Source organism: Balearica regulorum, chromosome 25 (genome assembly GCF_011004875.1).
Source record: "Balearica regulorum gibbericeps isolate bBalReg1 chromosome 25, bBalReg1.pri, whole genome shotgun sequence".
NCBI lineage: Eukaryota > Metazoa > Chordata > Aves > Gruiformes > Gruidae > Balearica > Balearica regulorum.
Genome location: NC_046208.1, coordinates 1,073,311 through 1,094,103, shown reverse-complemented (window position 1 = coordinate 1,094,103; position 20,793 = coordinate 1,073,311). Strand labels below are relative to the sequence as shown.

General features: G+C 41.0%; 1 protein-coding gene across 2 annotated transcripts; it reads right to left on the bottom strand.

The window, feature by feature from the left end:
* Nucleotides 1-81: 81 nt before the first annotated feature.
* On the bottom strand, nt 82-20,611 carry RSBN1 (round spermatid basic protein 1). 2 transcript variants are annotated; one of them, XM_075775605.1, is made up of 7 exons: nt 20,162-20,611; nt 15,426-16,096; nt 8,419-8,556; nt 7,851-7,993; nt 6,799-6,966; nt 5,375-5,483; nt 82-370 (listed from the first exon to the last, which is right to left on the bottom strand). In XM_075775605.1, the coding sequence occupies exons 1-7, from the start codon at nt 20,571-20,573 to the stop codon at nt 263-265; spliced, it is 1,749 nt and encodes a 582-aa protein (XP_075631720.1). In that variant the 5' UTR covers nt 20,574-20,611; the 3' UTR covers nt 82-262. The 2 variants fall into 2 exon arrangements, with proteins under 2 accessions (XP_075631720.1, XP_075631719.1); XM_075775604.1 differs by lacking the exon at nt 82-370 and adding an exon at nt 3,334-4,759.
* Between the last annotated feature and the right edge of the window lie 182 nt (nt 20,612-20,793).

Here is a 20,793-nt window from a genome sequence, read left to right as displayed (position 1 = left end):
ACAGCACTAGGAGAGCGCCGAGCTCGGCTCCACCCACCCCCCCCCGGCCCAGGAGCCCAAATAACCAACCAGGCAGTAAAGGACAAAATCAGACTTTTTGTTTATTAAAAAAATACTTTACAGGAAAAAATTCTATGCATTCCGTTGGACTATTTTACAAAGAAATAGCTTAACAGTTTGACACTGGTGTACAGTCAGCTACTGACAGAAATGCACCGCGTTAGAGTATTCACACGGAGGCCGGGGCGCTCCACCGCCGCGCTCATCCTTCAACCTCTCTGCAACACTTGCTAATGTCAATAAATATACTAAGGCCGCACAAAGCAAACAGTCTTCCAGGCAATTGTACACGTCCTCTGTAGGCAGAGACCTTAGATAAATTAAAACCACAGAAAAGAAGAAAAAAAAAATCGTAGCTGCCAATCAAAATCAAATTAAAAAAAAAAATCACAAAAACAGCGATACAGAAGTCTCTTTACAGGTTGTACAAGGAAATCGAGCGGCGCACGCGTTCCTCTGGGCGCTCGGGTGCCCCGCAGACACCTCCCCAGCCCCGCGCCACATTTCTCACCGGGGCACAAGGACACACGGGACGAGCTTTTGGGGAGAGGGGCCGCTTTTCTGGGAGTAAAGCCGAGCGTTCCCCCCATCTTGCTGCCACCACCTAAGCACTCCTCAGGAACTACAGGTTCAGCATCTGCTACTCAGCTGAGCGGGACCGAAAGCAGCAGGCCACGGCAGACTAAGGACTTGAGCCCAGGTCCATGGGAAAAGCTCTGACCCCTGCCTGGTCCAGGGGAACTCAACTGCCACATGCAGAAAAACTGGCAGAGCACAGCGGAGAGCCCTTTTTGTGTATGGCGAGACCTATACCTGTGAAAAACGTCGATCAAAAACCCCCTGAGAACACTTCACCGAGTGTCCCACCTTCCTGGAAGAGAGCGTGTCGAGTATCCGCACAAATGACTTGTTGCATGCCAAAAGGAGAGAGGAAACTGAAGCTAATCAATATTTCATCTTTAAATTGCATTTTGCTAGCCCAGTTCTAGCACAACTGAGCCACTCGCCTTTACCCCGATGACATTTTTAATCAATAGCACTTCATTTAAAATAGAAGCCTAAGCCCGAGTTCATATCTCAAAGCTGATCATTTATAGACAGAGTGCTTGGTCAATTAGTGGTTGTCTCCAGCATAAAGCAGGAGTATTTTCTACTTGACTGGCACACATACCACAGGGCAGATCCTTGTAAATGGAGAATTGAGGATTTACAGTAACTGACCAGCACATTCACACCTACAAACTGTCCTGCATTTATTCAGGTACTACTGAGAACTATCAGAACAAACCATGAAATTTGCCAAAGTCTTATTATCTCATTACATAGGCTGTTTTATGAAATCTTTGAGAAATTCAAACACAGCCCGCTATTTAACAGGAGATATTCAGAAATATTTACTCAGACCTACCCAGAGATTTGTTTTGCTCAGCAAACGCTAAGTGACTTGAACTAGTTACTTCACTTCTAAACAGCTATAGCTTACAAAAATTAGTATTCTACATGTCTTGTTCTGGAAAATGTCACATCTTTCACATCAAGGCATTGTTCTAATTCTGCTCTGTTGTTTTCAGAGCAATTGAAGTGATCTTGGAGCAATGGCTAGACAGTACAGCAATCTGCTGCATAAGCGATCCCTCTCTACTTTACATCCAGAATTGAGGTGGAGTTTGAAAGTAGGATGTCATTTTGGTTAAAGCGTACCAGAGCTGATAGTGTATTTATGTAATAGGGTTGTTTTTTTTTTTAATAAAGTTTGCTCCTCTCTTCCTCAATCTCCCAAGCATGCTAGAACAGCATCAGCAACATTCAAGTCATTTGAAGATACATTTCTGTATTTAAATCTGACATTAGATATTAAGTTAGTGATTGAACAGAACATAAAGAGCACAATACTCTTGGTCATGTCCCTCCAGCCAAGGAGCTAAGCCAGAGCACTTTCCAGGTACTTTATGCTGTAGTCACAGATTTCACTAAAGCTACAGTTTTGAAAGCAATAGGAGCCACTCTGGCCTTCTTCCTTTATCTGTTCGAAAACATGCCATTAGAATTTACAGGAGACTCCCAAACTGATTCCCCTCCTCATTCTATTTCAACTGTCACTATAAAACAGACAAGTTGGTGAATGGGGGCTCTTGACCTGTTTATTCTGCCTTTAAAGTTGTGTTTGCAGATTCACTGTGGTATCTGCAGATTTGTCAATTCCTGAGTGATTGTATGCAGTGCTGGCTGCCAAAGAACGGCCACCTCATCGATGTACCTCTACTGACACGACCAAAGAATAGCACACGTGAGAAGTGAAATGGGCACTTGGAAGACTAGCAGACTTCGTAAAAAGGAAAGAACACCCTTGGGTAATACGAGCTTTGAATGTGAAGGATGAACTGAAACCGCTATTGCCTGCGAGGAATTTTACTTTGCACAACCCTTAAAGCTATGAAATTCCTCTCAACATAAAAAGTGGAAAAAACCCACCAGAGAACAGACGGCTCATTTATGAGCCAGTCTGGGTCATCTAGAATTTCTGCTAAGATTAAATTACACCCCTGCATGAATCACATTACTTTTCATCATAAAAGCTTTCCATTCTAACACCTTATTTACACAGATTACTAAACAAGTCACTACCACTTCAATCTGTAAATTAGTTTTAAATTGAAATATTTCCTAGTCCTCATTTTTGTACCGAAGACAATACATACATACACATAAGGAGTAATACAGGTTCTAACTAATCACTGCAGTATCTTCTGATGATTATTTTTCTATCAGTTTAAAATAGTGACCTCTACACTGAGGTGCTAATATGTATATAAAAGCCTACACAAACAATATTGCACAAAGTAAGATTTATAATAGAGTAACATATTTTAGAGACCCTTATAAAGAGAAGAGTAATAATTGATATTAAAAAGATGCATCCAGAACTAACACAGCATCTTTGCTTTTGTCTAGTCTAACATAGCGTTTCAACTCTTTCCTACCCCAGTGAGGATTAGAACAGATGAAGTTATCTGGAGACAGCTTAAGTTGCACCAAAACCCAACTTGTACTCTACGTGTGGGGAGGGGGAAGGGACAGGACTTCTCCTTTTGATGACTGGAAAGGGTGGTAATAAATGGGGTGAGTGAAAGTCAAGTACAGATTACACGTTAACATCCAGAAATATTGAAAGATTGTTTAAAAACCGTTGATAGCTGACACTACATATTTAGCACGTGCCACTGATTTTTCCACAGTACCTGGGCACCCAGAAGCTACACATGGAAACAGCAGTCCAATGCCATAATACATTTTATTGTGAAATAGTAATACAGAACTTCCTAGAATAAGGACAGCCTTACTGTGTAAGTCAGTTACCAACTCAATGCTAATATATTAAGTGCATCAGTACAAGGGAAAGTGTGGTTCCATCGGACACATGACGACCTGATCAAAACAAGCTGCCAAGTTGGTTAGTATTTTAAAGCCTTAAAGTGCTCAAAGATAGCAGTTTCCTCCACAAGACTACCAATAAGTTCTCTAATTTTGACACTAGTATTACTCATGTTCAGGGAAGATGCATTTTGGAAGCAAACCCCTCACACCAAACAACATAAGCAGTGCTATGGAAAGTGTTAGGTCAGTAAGTCATTGCATTTCAACAGGATCAGACACTTTCTTCAGTTAATTTTACAGATCACCTTTGTAGGAACTGTAAGTAGAAGAGATCAATTTCTATAGCTTGTATATAAACCCAACTCGTATATAAACCAACATGTCAAGAACAGACATACCAAAAATTTCACAAGTCATCAAAAGTGCTGTGCTTTCTTTTTTTTTTTTTTTAAGCAATTAAAGTGAGATGGGAAAGTCACTTTGCAAGTCTTCTACAAAAGCATCGCTTTCTGGTGAAGATCAGAGATAAAGTAAAAGTAGGGAAATAACACCGACCAATATAGTTGAGTCATTTTATGTTCCTGGAGGAATTTCATTCTGACTTTGAGGAGATATTCAGTATCTCTTTACTTAAACAGAAAGAAGTGGTAGACCACTGTTACAGGTTGTACTAAGGGGTTAAAATACAACTTGAATTTTGCATAATCTGTGTAAAAAAGATATGCTTGACATTTTGGAATGTCACCTTTCTCTATAGAATTATAGGCAAGATTTCTCCAATAAAACATAAGCCAGTTATAAAACTATAACTTCACATCAAAATTTTAAAAAGTTGTTAAAAAAATGTTTGATTATATACATATCACACAGAAGAGCCTGCATGATCCTGTGGATTGTGTTGCTGATCAGACTCTATTTTAAAACCTGGAAGGGGCTGGGCCACCTGATCTGGTTGCACAAGTCCTGATATTGAAGAAACAGAGGAGGAGAGCACCCCTGTTGTAAGCTGCATTTCTATACCTGGTTCTTCAGACTCTATTTTTACACTCACACACTGGGGTTCACCTTCTGGCTCTGTCTTTCCAGGAACACTACTGTTCAAGCTTGAATTGCTTTCTGCATTTTGAGGAGTCTCCCCCACAGGGTGATATTGTTTAAGTCTTATGTGCCAGGCTAAGCTGCAGACTGCTGACACTGTTTTGAACTGATGAATGACATTTCTAGGGATGAAGTAGATGTCATTGTCACACAACTGAATTCTAGCATAGCGAATGCCTTCCCGTCTCATTTGGTTTAGTTTGGCTTCATCCACCCATTGAACACACTGAGAGAAGGAAAGATGGTAAAGTTAGTGGTATACTCTGCTTAAACAATTCAGTATCCACCTATTTTCAACGTACTTTGTGTCTAAATCAGAATGCTTCGGTTTAACAGGTAAAACTTCAATTTTAAATGAAAACTGGACTTTCTAAATATAGTTTATCTAACATGCATGTCTTAGGACAATGACCAGTTAAGAGCATTCTACAGTTACAGTTGAAAACAGCAGGCTCAACATGAGGCTGCATTGTTTTGGCTGCCAGGACTGAGTTTAGATGCCTTCACCTCCTAATACAACATCAGTATATTAGAAAAAGCAGAAACGGGCATATGTGACTTCTTAATCAACTTCTAATTGTTTCTATAGCACATATCATGACTCATAGCATAAATCCCAGCTTGGTGGAAAGGAAAAGCAGTTGGACTAGATGATCATTGTAAAGTCCATTCCAACTGCACTACTCTACTCTGAAACACGAGAAGGGAAATTGCCCAAGAGAGCTGTGAACTGAGGGCCACTGAGGATGCAAAAGGACTGGCAATACAGCAAACCTGAAATCTGTCAGAAGCTACTTCCAAAACGCTAAGAATGAGCTGTCACTAGGAAAAGATTCAGTACCTGCGACACTGGAGGTTCATGCAGGTCCAACTGAAGTCTCTGCACGACATCAGTGAAGTCCTCAGCATGAAAGCAAACCACATCTTTGGTTATACGAGGCTGGTCACTCCTGGAAAAAGATGAGAATTCCAGGAATTTTTGAAGAATTTGAGTTAGAGAATTACAGCTCTTTCCAGCAGACAGTTTCATCAAACCAACAACCTACTTCAGTGTCCTGATTCTGGCAAGGATAGAGTTAATTTCACAAGGAGCCAGGACAGGTGAGCCAAGCTGGCCGGGGGGCTATTCCACACCATGGGACATCATGGGGGCTAGTGGGGCAGGGACGGGCTGAGCTTCAGGTCATTGGATCGGTAAATTGTTCTCTGTTATCACCCATTGTTAATATCTGTTATCAGCACTGCTGTTGATTGTTTTCCCTCCCCCTTGCTGTCCCAGTAAACTGCCCTTATCCCAACCCTCGAGGCTTTGCCATTGTTTTGCCGTTCTCCTCCCCATCCCACCAGGGGAGGGGTGAGCGAACGGCAGGTGGCACTCAGCTGCCAGCTGGGGCTAAACCACATCATTCAGTTTTACACTGGGCATGAAGTCTCATCACTTCTCAGTACATGTATTATTTTGAAGAGGAGGTACAATTCATAGATTTCTCTTCTATTTTACTTCTTTCCTGATGCGTGCCCAACAGAAGTCATGTTTTCATGGACAAATACTATACTGAAATGTCCGAGAACTAGGTTCAAATTACCACTACTAAAGCTCTCTGCACATTCTAGGAACCACAATTTGCCTCAATTCTTCCACTCTATAATTACACAGAATAATTCTGTATTAAAGGAAAAGCAAACTAACTCTGAAGCCAAAGCAATGAGGAGTTGGGGTTCACTCAACAGCTGTGAATTAGAGTAAAGGAAGTTCTGGCATCTTTCATTCATATGAAAATCTATTGCTAATGATGCTATCCAACTCCTACTGTAATTGCTAGAAATAACAGTGATGCAAGTCTGCTGTTGACCTTGCACAGAAACTAATGTCCTGGGTATATGACGTGAGAAAGCACTGTAGCTATGAAGTTATCTACACTGAGTTCTTGGATTACCATTACAGAAGTTAGTATTAATATACATATTCAGGAAAAGAACAATCACAGGTGATGGTCCAGGCATGTTATCTTAAGGCTTATTTTGCATGTCACTAAAATTTTCTGCAAACTGCTGTTACAATTTTTCTACTGCCTGAAGAAGAGGGAAAAATACTAGGTATATAGCTTGTGTTTTTCAAGCTCTAGACAGCATTTATCTCATTACAGGATTCAAACAGTTTCTTTGATCAGGCTTGTTTTCCAAGGAATTTTCTTTTTTTTTTTTTAAGAAAGTGTTCAGAATTACCCCCTCCTACTAGGATAGTCACATTTTGGTGGCACTTACCATTCCCCGAACTGTACAGCCTTCAGAACACCTACAGCAGCTGTACTCTGCCAGTCAAAGCCTTGACCCACATGATCAGCATGAGCTCTTGTTCTGTCTTCAAACAGAACCTCACGGGGCTCACTGGTCCGAGGTAGGTACTGGAGATTCTTTATTTCGTTCATTGACCTACAACGTGATAAAAAGGCATACTAAAAAACATTTCAGACTACTCAAAAATAAATACTTGTATCAAAATAATCTTAGACCATTGTGTGCTGCAGGCTTCAAAAAAATCAAAGACCAAAGCACTCCCCTCCAATTTCTTCTAGGTGTATGTTCGACAATAAAAAGATTGAAACAAACACAGCAAAGTACAAATCAGGCTGTGTGATCAAACTTTATAAAACAAATCCAATCACCAAAAAAAATTTTTTGTTCACTTGTGCTGAAAGAATTCTTCCAGGAGTTTAATGGAACGTAAAATAGAGCTATTTTAACAGATACAGAAGTTTAGTTAGTTTGGAGTACGTCCAAAAATTCTGCCTGAAATTACAATTAAAATATGCTTCTTTATCTCCTAAAATTTGCTCTATAGAACGCTATCTTTCTCAGTAAGAACATATGGACACATCATTTCCTGAGAATGCAGACAGTATTACAAATGCTTTAGCACTAACATTAAAATGCGACATGAACAGTGTAAGGATCTCTGCTGTTTTAGAGCATTTCACCTGCCCCCCCCCCCCCCCCAAATTAGTTCTTGCCACAGAAATAAGATGAATAAAAGAAGTCTCCTGAACGATAATAAAAAGAGGTTTCAATCTTAAGAAAGCACCGATCTAGGACATACTACTATGAAAAGTAGTGACATAAAACAACCGTCACAAGTGACATATTTGTCTTATCCACTAAGCCAACTTGAAACAGAAATGAAAGTGAAAAATTTAAATCTGTGAATTAGCTTTCTGAAGGACTAGTTACACAGAAGTATTTCGGTTTTGTTCTCAAATCTAACACAGACATAACTGCAATGTTTTACCTTTAATACGGAAAGGAAAACAAAACATTACCGGCGCCTTTTGAACGGCGATTTTGGCATATCAGCTGTTGGGATCATCTGCTCTCCTGGTCTCACCCACATTATGGGGCCATCATCACTTTGTGACCTGCACTGAAGTCTGAGACTAGAAAGTGTACCCCAGGGCAAAGTCATCTATAAGAAAACAAAAACAAAACAACCCACAAAACACACATAACACTGGGTGAGATAGAAAAATTAAATGATGCCTTTGGTAAAACTGGTTCAAATTTGCTGTCAAAAGAATTGCATAGAAACTAAAATAAGTTTGAGGGGTAAAATACATTCCAAGCTAACTTTATCAAACTTTGGTTTTAGGGAAGTAAATTATTATGTATGTAGTCTATACATTTATATGATAAATTATATTTAATTTTCTAATTCCTTACACACCAACAGCTACCTAATTCAGTACCTTTCATTCAGACACAGGAAAAACCGTACTTATGTAGCCCAAACAAAAATACTTATGGTTTCTAATTACTTGGAAATATATGCTACTTAGTAATTGTTTAATTATCTATAGCACTCTAAACAAAACACTGCAAGTTACTGCTTACTCTGAGAAATGGAGATTCTTCTAACATATCTAGAAATTCTGGGAAGTAGTCCCCAACTTCTTCATCCACTGCTCCAACAAGACTGATCTGTCGCATTGGTCCTGCTCTGTAGGTTCCACAGCAGTACGTTCGATTGACCTGAGTGGCCAGAAAGGAAAAGACAATACCACTGCAGGTTTAGTTCTGTTACAAGAAGGTAGAATTGATTAATATAATAACAGCTGAGATGAATCTTGGACTCATCTACATCTGTCTCATTAGACATGCCTTTGGGAATATGCACAGAAACCGTTCAGAGGAGATGCCCATAGGCTATACCAAGAGAAAAGAACTCCTGCCTGTATTACTGATAGGAAATACTTCTGAAGTTTGAATAATAGCAAGTTAGTATTTGACTAATTCAGGAACAATTCAACACTTCCAGGCTGACTTGAGAAAACCGCCATGCAAAGTTTCATTGTGACTCAGGCTTCCACCAGCATGCTAAAACTCTCTACTAATTTGTGCAGTTGACTGTTGCTTCTACATCTCAAACTGTATGCTACTGAAGTATGTGCATTTTCATTCCAGCCGTGTTCTAGAGGTTTTTCCCCTACGACTGCAGATAAAAAAAAAAATCTAGGTGTCCTTCATGCAATGGTTCTGATAACATTGTTAGAGTGTATACATAAAATTGGACAAAAGATTGAGGAAATGAGCGGTCTAGCTAGAAATCCAGTGGTCAGGTATACATTTCGGTGATCAAATACAACAATTTTAGTATTACCATTTGCAATATAACCTGCTGTCACTGCTGTGGCCAGAAACACTTTAATCACACTTACAGCTTTTTGACATCCTCTGTAGCACAGACTGTCCTACTTCCCCGGGTCATCTGGAAGCTTTTCTTGCCAATTGCCTGTTACCAGCAGAGACTCAGTGGCAAGACTCCAGTGTTCCCTAGTCTCGTCCTATGGACTGCAGCTATAACATGCCATATGGCCAAAGAGTAGGTTGTATGTGGAGGCAGCAGCTACTCAATCTTAAAAGATCACAGATTCTGCCATAATTAGTCTTGTATACTCAGTTGTGTCTGAGCCCCAACCTTCCATCATTCTTCAACAGCCTCTCTACATTGATCAAGTGGTTCCAGTGGTGAAAAACTACAGCCAATCTCTCTGGCTAAGCAGCGGGACAAGCACAAATGGTACATTTGCAATTTTATAGTCATGTACAGAAAGTGTGATGCCTTTTAAAACTCCACTTACAGAAATAAGTATAAAGCAGCTTATTATTGAGTTTTTCTAGTTTTAAGTTTTGCAGTTTAGCCAACAAACTAGATGTAGTTAAAACTACTCCATGAAGTTGTTAAAAGGTAAATTTGGAGAGACTAATAAAGCAAGAGTAACAGCTACTGCTGCAATTTTGTCCTCTAGCAGCAACCATAGATATTTAGCTTCTTCGTTATAGGAGTTCAGCTCACTCCTATTTCCAGAGTCCTCCTTTCTTTAGCTTTGTATATATGCAGTTGGCAGTTCTGCACTGATTACACACACTTACATTTTAATTAAAAGCTAAGTAGCAGCCAAAGAGGACTTCACACATAGCTTTACTCCTCAGCCCTAAGCCAAGTGCTGCACCACATCACCTGTACCTGCAGATGTAGAAATTTACACCCTAAGTCACTCCCAGAACTTCACTGTGCAGCTCAAGCACCTCACCTTCAACTCCATCAAGACCAGTAGCAGCTGCTGAATGAGCGTATACAAACTTTTGGGGTTGACCATATGGATTTTATGAACCGGGCACTATCTTCAGAAGCTGTTAATTCCTTTTGGCTGTTGCCCTAAGAGAAAGTTAAGCCCCCAAATTCTATTAGAACATTACTGGTAAAGGTTCATATCTAACATCGCTAAAGTGGAACGATTTCACCAGCTAGCTAGAATGCTATTCAGAGCAGTAGTGTTGGAAAACCGTAGAGTTAGTCTACTTCTGTGCACCTATGGGCAAACTAGGACTGAAATGCTCTGGTCCTTCAGCCAGTTAAGTTTAACTGCCTGGCACTATTAAAGTGGAGAAATCGACTACTTCCAGATGAGGTTTGCTCTATTGAAACCACCTGTTGAGAGTCACTAGTATTTCACAGGTGTTTGTCCCAAGTTAAAATGAACTATAATACCATATGCAGTTTTTTTCTTTGTAATATTTTCAAAGGGAATGAAAACCCAGAAGCTTTAACATTTTTTTTAATGCATTGGAATGCAATGAAAAAATAGAAAAGAATTCAAGAGCTATAAAGGAGACACTAGAAATACTTTAAGGAAATCTTGGATTTCAATGTTTTGCTAGCTTTTAATAGAACTTAAAGAAATATACACACTTGAGAATTAAAACTAGGATCAGTTTACACTGGAAGTAGGTACCAACTCATGGCAATCTCCAGCAGGCTGGAGTATTCATCTCAAGCACCTCAATCACAGGGAAAGTAGTCTACTGGTTTAACATGCTGTAAAAAATTCCTTCACATACAGTTTCTCTCAACCTTAACTCCCCCAGAGCAGCACAAATACTAATACGACTGATTAGGTGAGTGGTCTCAAGGATATGGAGTATGCTTCTTTATGTAATAACAAGCATGTTCATGAACATCTAAAAGAACAGGCATCATACTCACGGGACACTAAGCCACCCAACCGTAAAGGAAGGCCAAGTAACCTGCCTGCTGCACCTTCTTGCAAACTACTTTGACCTTCCATTTGCCAAGCACTCTAGATGCACTCTTAACAGCTTTACTGTTAACTAGCTCTTAATTTCATCTCCTCACTTTCACAGCCACCTTCACACACCTCTCTTCAGCAAAGAAAAATGAGACTATGAAATAACTGAAGTCACTTTGTTATATCCACTAGGACCTTTCTCAAAGTTTCTTATTTTTAAGTTCAGTTCTTGTTCAGGAACTTAGCCCAGGTCATTCCAGTTTACGTGGCTGTCAGAAGTTAGTAACTTATTACCATAGCACCTTCATTGCTGTAATTTGTTCACTATGCTTCTTCGAAAAAGATTAGTGGATTGTATGAGTACTAACTGCCACTATCTACGGATCAGATCACGCACTATCTTCACTGTTGTATAAGGACCATCGGGCTACTAAGACCACCCAGGTGTCCTGTGCCCTTTCAAAAGGCCAAACAGCCATCACTACCCTATAGCATCCCCTACTCTATACAGTATCACACTAAAAGTGAAGTTATAGGCATATTTAAAATTAGCTCTTCAGTGTTCATCAAGACACTTTATAGCATGTGCCTATCTGTTTCCCACACTCGAGTGAGAGCAGAAGTAGACAGCATCAGTATTTCCTGTAGAAGTTACAGATCTGGTCTTTGCATATTGCTGAGAATTCAGACCCTTGTCTCCTGAAAGCTTAAGCAAACAGCATACCTCTAGGGTAAGAAAAAGGATGTACAGATGAGGCATAAGCTTGAGACAAATGACGTTAAGTTTCAGAAGTTTCTCTCTAGTTTCAAGAAAATCATGAATCAGTTGACAGCGACAGTATTTTAATATGTCAAATCCGCTATAAAACCAACCAGGCAAACACTTTGCTACAAGGAAGAAAGAACTCAAGGCGGCTTACGATTGACAACACAAGGAAAGGAGGACAGTGTGACATGCCATTACAGCAAGGGTTGCATGTTTGACCAAAACCTGTCAGATATTTCAGTAAGACCATCAGGCATTATTTGCATGGCTTAAGTGATAAACCAAATTTAGTTTGCAGTAAAGATGCACACTTTTTCCATTTCATACTCTGATAGCTTCTGTTAAAAAAAAGAAACTGCCCTTCCAGAATAACAGACCTTTTTCCAGTAGTGAGAAAAGAGAAGACGGGACAGACAACCAAACTGTGATATAGTTCATTAGTCAAAGCTGTCAGGAATAGAGTAACCTTTGCTGACAGTATGTTGCAGGAGTAGGAAAACTTATCCTATTATCACCTGATGGCTGCTTCTCCCACCTCCTTCCCAGAGGGAACAGCAGCTTACACAAAACCTACTTCTCCCCAACTCTTTCCCGGCCTGCTCCTAGGATCCTGCTCCTTGGGGGCAGTTTAACTGCTCTTTGAACTGATCAGGCAGCTGAGCAATTTCTTCTTGGAAAAAACCAGAAGTTGCTTTTCAAGTCTAGATATATTCCAATTCACTGAGTAGACCTCGAAGCAGTTGTACTGGAACAATTGATAGGGAAAATAAGAGTTCATTCTAGCTGCATTGCTAACAACTTTCAAACCAAAGTACGCCCTTATGTGAAGAAAGCTTACAAATTACTGTTCAGTGATTTGAGTCTTGAAAGCTCTTAGTCCAAGTGAATAGCTCCGAACTAAAGCTTAGCTTTAGCACTAAAGTATTCGAACAAATGAACCAGAGCCAATGCAAGCAAAAAAATCCAGAGAACATTAAAGCTTAATCATTTTAATACACAGAAACCAAACAGTTATACTACAAATACACATCGGAGTGCTTTGTGGTAAACATTCAATTTACATTGTCCTCGCTGCCCTGAGAACAAAGGAATTCACCTTGCAAATGAGTTAATTATCACTAGATTTCTAGGAAGTCTTCCAGATTAAAGTCCTTATTTTGAACTGGAGACACTTCCTACTAAAATTCAGTTTGTCTAAAAAGGTACACAAACAGCTGAAAGCTGTACAAGCCAAAGGTCACATTAATTTTCAGTTAACTTGCAGTTTACAGATCAAAGTTTGATTTCTTGCCACCAAGTCTCCAGGACTCAAGACTACCTAATGCTCAAAATCCCCTTGCCACAGTATAGCAAACAAGTTCATGCAACCAGAAGGTTCAACCTAGAACAGAGGTGACTTAGTTTTGAGTATCTTCAATTAAAATGGGTATTACAGCACACAACAATACTGTAGCATGCTTAATCTGCAAAGGCATAACTATAAAGTGCTTTTGTATTGTACAATTTCTCATACCGGAAGGTCCAAAAGCGAAGCTTAGCCAATCTGTTCATTCCTCAACATTGCTGCCAAGGAATAGCAGTAAAATGCCAGACTTATCCTCCCTGTGCTCTCTTAAGCAGGGCATTTTAGCCTTCCCTATTTAAAGATAAGCTAGCTTGCAAAACTTGAGTTTTAGCAGCATGCAGCTACCATAGTTGAATCCACCATCAATTTAAATGCATCTATTTTAAACCAGATCCTTTAGCATCACCTATATTCTCTGAAAAGTCCTATTTCAGCTGTCTTAAGACTTGTGAAAACTATACTTGTTTGCTCAGTGTGTGAACCATACTAACATACTTCAGCCAGACAGGATTAACTAGGTCATGCTGAAGCTGGGTTTAGAGATGTGTTTTAGACCAAATTAATCTTATGTCATGACTCAATCTTAATCAAGTTTAGACAGTACTTAAAATAGAATTAATTGAAATGCTAGCACAGACTATAACCCAGTGAAGCCTCTTATTTATTACCATACATTCCTCACATATGTATTTATACTATAAAACTATTCATGCTCACAAAACAGACATTCACCAAGAAAAAGTATAATTGTTAAATATCCAATTGGCACTGTTTAGCCATTTTAGGGGGTAATCACACATACCTAAGTAAATTAGGATGTAATCATGATGTCAAACATAGATAAATCACTAAGAAGACTTTAAAATCTAACCTGTGGACAAGTTTCACATCTGCAGAGCACAGGTGTGTATTGTGCAAAAGTGTTCTTGTTGATAGCAGCAGTTTGTACACTCACAGAAACTGTTTTTGGAGTACTATGCACTCTGATGCAGCTCTGTCGGTGCAAAGAATTACTTAAACCAAGAAACAGAAGTTGGTTTAAACCAAGTGCTGCAGCAGCTATTCATTGTCAAATTTATAAGCTAAGTGCCAGAATTACTACTTTAATGGTATCTATGATAAATACCTGAAGGTATTCAAAGACACTGTAACTGACCACGCAGTAACTTTCTCTCAAGTAGTAACTGTTTTTCCAATGCAAATCTTGTTTAGAAGCATTCGGTAACTTTGGGGAGATCCAGACAGCCCATTCACAAGCATTACCATTTCAAAATCTCTTGCTAAAGAGGGTCTGTTCCAACAGCACTGAAGTGCACTCCACTACAGAGTTTCAGGTTTTTCCTTCCAACAGGTGAACCAGTGAAAGTAACTGAGGTCTTGAACAGAGACTTTAAAAGCAAGCAGCAGCTTGGATCAGTTCTCAGACTAGACTAAGCAGGAAGAGGTTTCATTCCATCTGAACAAGTTTATCAAATCTGTATGTTCATAGATAACTTCTAAGCTTGATCAGAAGAGTCAAGTGCAAGGGGTTTTCACATGGGAATCCTGCAATTAGCTTCATTTATTGTTGCATCCATTTAAGTTACATGGAAATACAATTTGAGAATTTAAGCTAGTTTAAGCCTACTATGAAAATCAAGATAATATATAAAATTAAAGCCTTTTTCAAAGGCAATTGAAAAGTTATTCTAACCATATCTCTGAAGTTGGAAAGTTTAAATAACACCCAGCATCACTGATAGAATAAAATTTAAAAAACAAACTTATTTCTTGTGAATGACATATTGAAACCTGCAAAGTAATGTCATTGCAAAAACCCCACATCTATTGACTAGAAAAAGCAGTGTTAATATTTGCAAGCAATACAACTCTTAATACAGACCTGCCTATTGTTTTAAACTATGTCAGTGTTCTCTCAAGATCAACCGAAAGTCAGCAAGAAGATCAGCGCAGATCTTTCTACAGGACATGGTTAGCAGTGTCTGAAACATGATTCACCAGCTACCAGCGGGCACATCAGAGCTTTAAGCGGAAACAGGAATAAACAGCACAGCAGTAGCAGTCCCCAACATCATCTTTTTTCATCTGCTTAGAAAAAAAAGCTTGTGCCTCCCCTATTTTAGGCCATTCCTGCTCCAGATTAATGAAATCAATCAAATCTAGGTGTCGTACAACTTTTATGCCTTTAAACAGTTCTTACCTGAGAGTGAAAATTTGAAATTGTTGTTGTTTCAATGTCCTTCTTGCCCAAAATTTCCATTTTCACCGGAGTGTTAGGAAAGTTAAAAGCAAAGTAATCCAGGAAGTCTGGTAAATAAGCAGCTGCTCCATGTACTATGGCTAAAGCATAGTAAGCTGCATTTTTATCATTTTCACTGAACGACAACGCAAGAAACTCTTCTGCAAATCTCTCCATCTCCACTGGAGACAAAAATGAGAGTTCATCCATGTAAGCATGAAGGACCAGAGCACCACCATTGGACTGGTGTTCTTCGTGAATGAAGTTACTAAATTTCGTGCCAGTTTTCAAGAAGCTGCTGCGAACAGAATGCTCCTGGTGTGTCACAAATGGTGTTTGTACTCCCTGGGGTATTCTATATTCCTGCATACCCAAATTCAGTCTGCAGAGCTGCTCATCCTTCAGATACCTGAAGGATTCCTTATTCATTTCTAAGTTATCACACTGTCCTTGAGACAGAGTCTCTTTGTCAATGCGAGTGAGTCCAGCACACACTGTCTGCACTTCTTTGTTGTACATCTTCAAGCGTTTTCCCCTCATATCTTCCCGGTGTTTCTTTTTCTTTTTTTTCTTTATCTTCTTCATAATAAGACTGTCAGCTCGCTGGGTTTTGCCATTTTCATCTGGAGTTTCTGGCAGCAACAATAAAGAGAAGATTAGAGTTCTGTACTTGCAGCATATTCACCCAAAAAGAATTAAGACATACTATTTGCTAAAGCTATCTATTCCCAGGAAGACTGACCAATAGTAATACCTTGACTTTTGACTTACAAGACTTGATTATACAACAAAAAATGCAGTACATCTGGTTATTATGCAAAGAAAGCCTTGGATTAAAGAAAGCTTCCAAAACTCAACCTTAATATTTGAGAAATATTTCAATTTTAAATAGATTTATTAGAGTACCTTTAAAAGGAGTCCCTATTTCAGAACATCTATAATTAAGTACCTTAAGAACTTCTGACATTTAAGGCAGTGCCACGCAGCAGAAGAGGATAAGCAAGCATGCATAACATTTAAACATTAAGGCTTTCATTACAGAACACTTCCCTGATTTTGGATACACAATATAGAAGAAAAACAGAGTGCAACTGAAGAGGTACAAGCATTATTGACATTTAAAGGTAAAAATATTTAAAGCAGTTAGCTTTCTGGCCAAAAAAATAAAATCTTAGGCTACTGATCTTTCACATTAAAGCTTAGAACTGGTATTTCCAAATACTGAAGATATTGTTAAGCAAAACTAAGTTTTCGTATCAAGCTGAGCACACACTTTTGTTAAAGTTATATGTAAAGCCATTTTTATAATGTGAACAATCAGCATCTCGTTTTGTCATGGAATTTTATTATACATTAATACATGATCTTTTATCTGACACTTGAAGTCCAAAAAAGTATTTTAAAAGCTAGCACTGTTCTCACAGCCTGCCTCGTTTGTGGCTCCTACGCCAGTTACCAGATTGGACAAAGCACAGCAGAAGGCAAAGTACCTGATGAAAGACATCGTCCTGACCATTTTTAATCCCTATTATACACCTGCCCTAATAGACTGGTGACAGACTTCATAGCTCTTAAACACTACGCCAAGGCACCCAGTCCTCAGTTCGTGGCTTACTGAAAAGCCCCAAACACTGTTTGGTACAGATGGAATACAGTAGCCACACGCTAACCTAAGAACAGAAAGGATCCAAATCATCACATCCACATCTTCAGCTATCTTTTGCCAGTCCTGTAGTTAACTATTCACTTAATTCAGAGCTAGCAATTAAAAGGTTGTTGGGTTTTTTAATGGTTATTTGGCCTGTAAAAGGCTTAAAGGCTGAGAGATAAAATGTAAAGAAGCAGTTGCATCAGGCAAAAGGTAATAGTTTTTATTCCTAAAAGATGAGCAATTAAAATTAATTCAAATAATATTTAGCAATTACAATGGCAGTTAGAAGTCTTGGTGGTCCAACTGTTAAAAAAACTCATTTGCCAAGACAAGATTTTAATCTTGCCTGAATCAAAGAACTATTTCATGCCAACAATGCACATAAAGCTCTCAGAGCCATATTCCCAGGATAGCCATGGGGATCAGAACAATCTGCTGCTGAAGGTAACATCTGACTAGAAGATGCAATAACTAAAGTTTTTCAGTTTCCCACTGTTGTGCTAACAACATTTCCATTCTTTGCCTGCAAAGCTATCAAATTTGTATTCCCTCTTTTTTTCTCTTGCAGCACTTGAAGTTAAAGAGAAATCATGTTACACCAACCTATGAGAAAAGGTGTAATGACAAATAACATGCATCTTCAAGTTATTTGGTCTAAATTTAACTATATCATTACTAGTTTGGTCTCAGAGCTCTTCAGCAAAGATGGTTCAGCTTCATAGCAGCCTGATGTAATGACCAGAATTACTCATGAAGCAAAGAGAGTTGATTGCTTCATACAATTGTCTTTGGACCTGAAATACAAGTTTTTGCAGTACTGCTGTTAGCCTTTACAAAGAGCAAGTGCCCTTGTTTTTATATTACAGCTAGGAAAACCAGGAAAAGAAAGGTGGCATCACTTGTTTTGATAAGTCAACTGAAATGGTCCTTTGACTATGCTTTTCTGGAAGTCTCAGAAGTTAAGCATGCATCAGCTTACTCAAACACTAAGCTGCCAAGTATAGATACTGCTTTACTAACTGCAATGAACATACTAATCACAGAGAAGATCTTTGTTCTGGTGGCACCAGAAATTCCAAGCTGAAACTAAACAAGAATTTCATGCCACCACTGAGCTGCTGGGAATACTTCTTTGTAGATGCTTCTAAGTTAATCTTTGGTTGTTAAAGGCATCTTATTTTAAGCATTTCTAATTTTAGATACAGTTTAAAAACCTTAGGCATGCACTAGTTTTAATTCAGAGTATCTTCCTGTTTGAAGATGTTCCCTAATAGCAGACATACATCTTGCACTCTTTGCATTTTGGAACTTCCAGTGAACACTGGTCTATTTTCAGGATAAAAGCTATCCTGGTCACTGAACACTACAGTGAGAGTAACCTCTGTGTTAAGCAAAGCTAAATAGTGACATTTCAGTAATGCCTGACAATCTTGAAAGAAATATATAGTTGTAATTATTCCTTTAAATAAATGGAAAGCCTCCTGTACCTCAAACACAAAGAAAGCTACAGCCAGGTCAAACTACAGGCTCCCACAGTGAGGTAGAGCAGCAGCGCTGATAACTCAGCTAGTCTAAAACTACTAGACATCACATAACCAAACACACTAGTATCACTATTAAACACCAAAAACACTCAAGATGTTTATCGTCACCTGTGGCCAAAGATAAGAATCACAGTCAAAGAAATAGGTAGTTTAATTAGACTGTACATAGAAATAAAAACTGATAAAGACAGGAAGAGAATTCCAGCCCCATCCAAAACCCACTACATATACAGTCTAGGACAAGTATTGAAGAGCTTCAGACTTTCAGGTTGCAAACAGCTTTCCTTTGCAAATCTGGAATTCAGATACTTTTAGCAGTGTTTAAGCCTGCATTAAAAAAAAGGCCTCATTTGATTACTGGGTTAGGACTGACATACTGTGACACTCCCAATCTACCAAGACATTCTACTGTAGCTTTATATTTCTCAAAGTTTGATATTTACAAGCCAGTAGCTTTTATGGTCATTATTCAAATGCAGTAGTTTAGAAGCTTAAAACAGTAGTGAAAAAGTCTCTCCCCGGAGCACTTTTGCCCATTCTTAAGACAGTATACTATCTAGAGTTTACACTACAGACCTAACTTTTGTTAGCATGTGCATCTTTGGTACAGTACCTTCACATGTACTCCTGAAGTACAATTCACTATATAGTATCTTTATTACAGCAGCTTTTGTAGTTACTTTCTGTCTACATTGCTCTCACCAAAAGGCTTTTTACTATCACAAAATTGTGAGCAGAACCAAACTGTCATTCTGTACCGTTTAAAAAAAAAAAAAAGACACCTCCCACCCTCCCTCCCAAAATCCAGAGATCTTTTGGCCTTCTTATTAGAGAAACCTCAGGGCACTTACTTAAAAAATAAAAAAACAACGCTCACAAAACAACAAAAAGACACCAATAACACAGCAGCTTCTCGGTTCTAGTAAGCGTTAGTACAGCACAGGAGGAAGAAAGCTTTATTATCATCAAAGCACTTCATTTTGAACCTGCGAGGATGGCGATTCCGACCAGCAGCAGCACTGCCGTGCGAGCGGCACCACGAGCGCTCCGCTCCTCGCCCGCCAGCCCACGGCCGGGCTCCCGCTGCCCCGCACACCTGGGCTCCGTCCTCGGCCGGAGGAGCGCCGTGCCCCGCTACCACAGCGAGTGGCGATAAGGACTATTAAATGCGCGGTCTGCTCACGCTACCTCGCACACCTCCACACGAACGCGCACAGAACAGCGGCCAGCATTTTCCTCCGCTCCCGCCTTCACCCGGGCGAGCGAGGCCGAGCCCGAGCGAACGGCTCCGCCGCCCCGCTCCGCCGCCGAGCCCGGCCGGCCAAGGCAGGCGGTGTGCGAGGCCGCCGCCGAGGGACGTGGCGGACGGGCTCCGCCGGGCTGTGGGAGGCGATCCGCGCCGGCCGAGGGGTCACCGGGCGCCCAAGGCGGGCAGCAGCCCGAGTGCGCGGGCGGCAGCCGGTCAGCCCCGCCGCTCCCCCCCCCACCCCGCCGCCGCTCACCTCGCTTGCTGGGCCGCCCGGCTGCCCCGTCCGCGGGGCTGCCCCGCCTCGCCTTCTGCGGCTGCCCGACGGCCAGGCGGCCGGGCTCGGCGGCAGGGCGATGCCGGTGGTGGTGGTGGCGGCGCTCCTCGAGCGCGGCGGGCGGCGGCAGGCTCAGCGGGGAGAAGGTGAAGAGCCCGGCGGCGGCGGGCAGGCCGGGCAGGGCGGCCGGGGGCAGCGGCTCCGCCGGGCCGGGCCCCGCCAGCAGCTGTTGGCTCAGCCGGGCCCGCTTGCCGCCCGACGCCTCGCCGGGGGGGCCCCGCCGCCGCCGCCCGCCGCCCCGAGGCCGGCCGGGCCGGTCCCCCGAGGGCAGCGGGGGCGGCTCCTCCGGGGCCCGGGACACGGCGCGCACCGCAGCGACCTGCGCAGCCATTTCACAGTCTCCCTCACACACATTTAAATGGCCCGAGCGCCAGCCGGCACTGCGCAGGCGCCGCGCGGGGCACCCTGGGAACTGTAGTTCGCGGCGATGCGCCGGGAAATGTAGTCCGCCCGAAAGCGCATGCGCGGGTCGCTGCCACGACCGGCCGAGGCGGGCGGCGCGGGGAGCTGATCACGTGCGCGGGCGGTACCGGGCGGCGCGCGGAAATCCG

Bases quoted from the DNA above. Each gene is read 5' to 3' on its own strand.
- RSBN1 (XM_075775604.1), bottom strand. From the start codon at position 20,573: ATGGCTGCGCAGGTCGCTGCGGTGCGCGCCGTGTCCCGGGCCCCGGAG. The intron at 6,967-7,850 runs GTAATGTTTTGT...ATCACGTTGTAG, and splicing joins TCGCCGTTCAAAAGGCGCCG to GTCAATGAACGAAATAAAGA. The intron at 5,484-6,798 runs GTAAGTGCCACC...ATCTTTTTCCAG, and splicing joins GCTGTACAGTTCGGGGAATG to GAGTGACCAGCCTCGTATAA.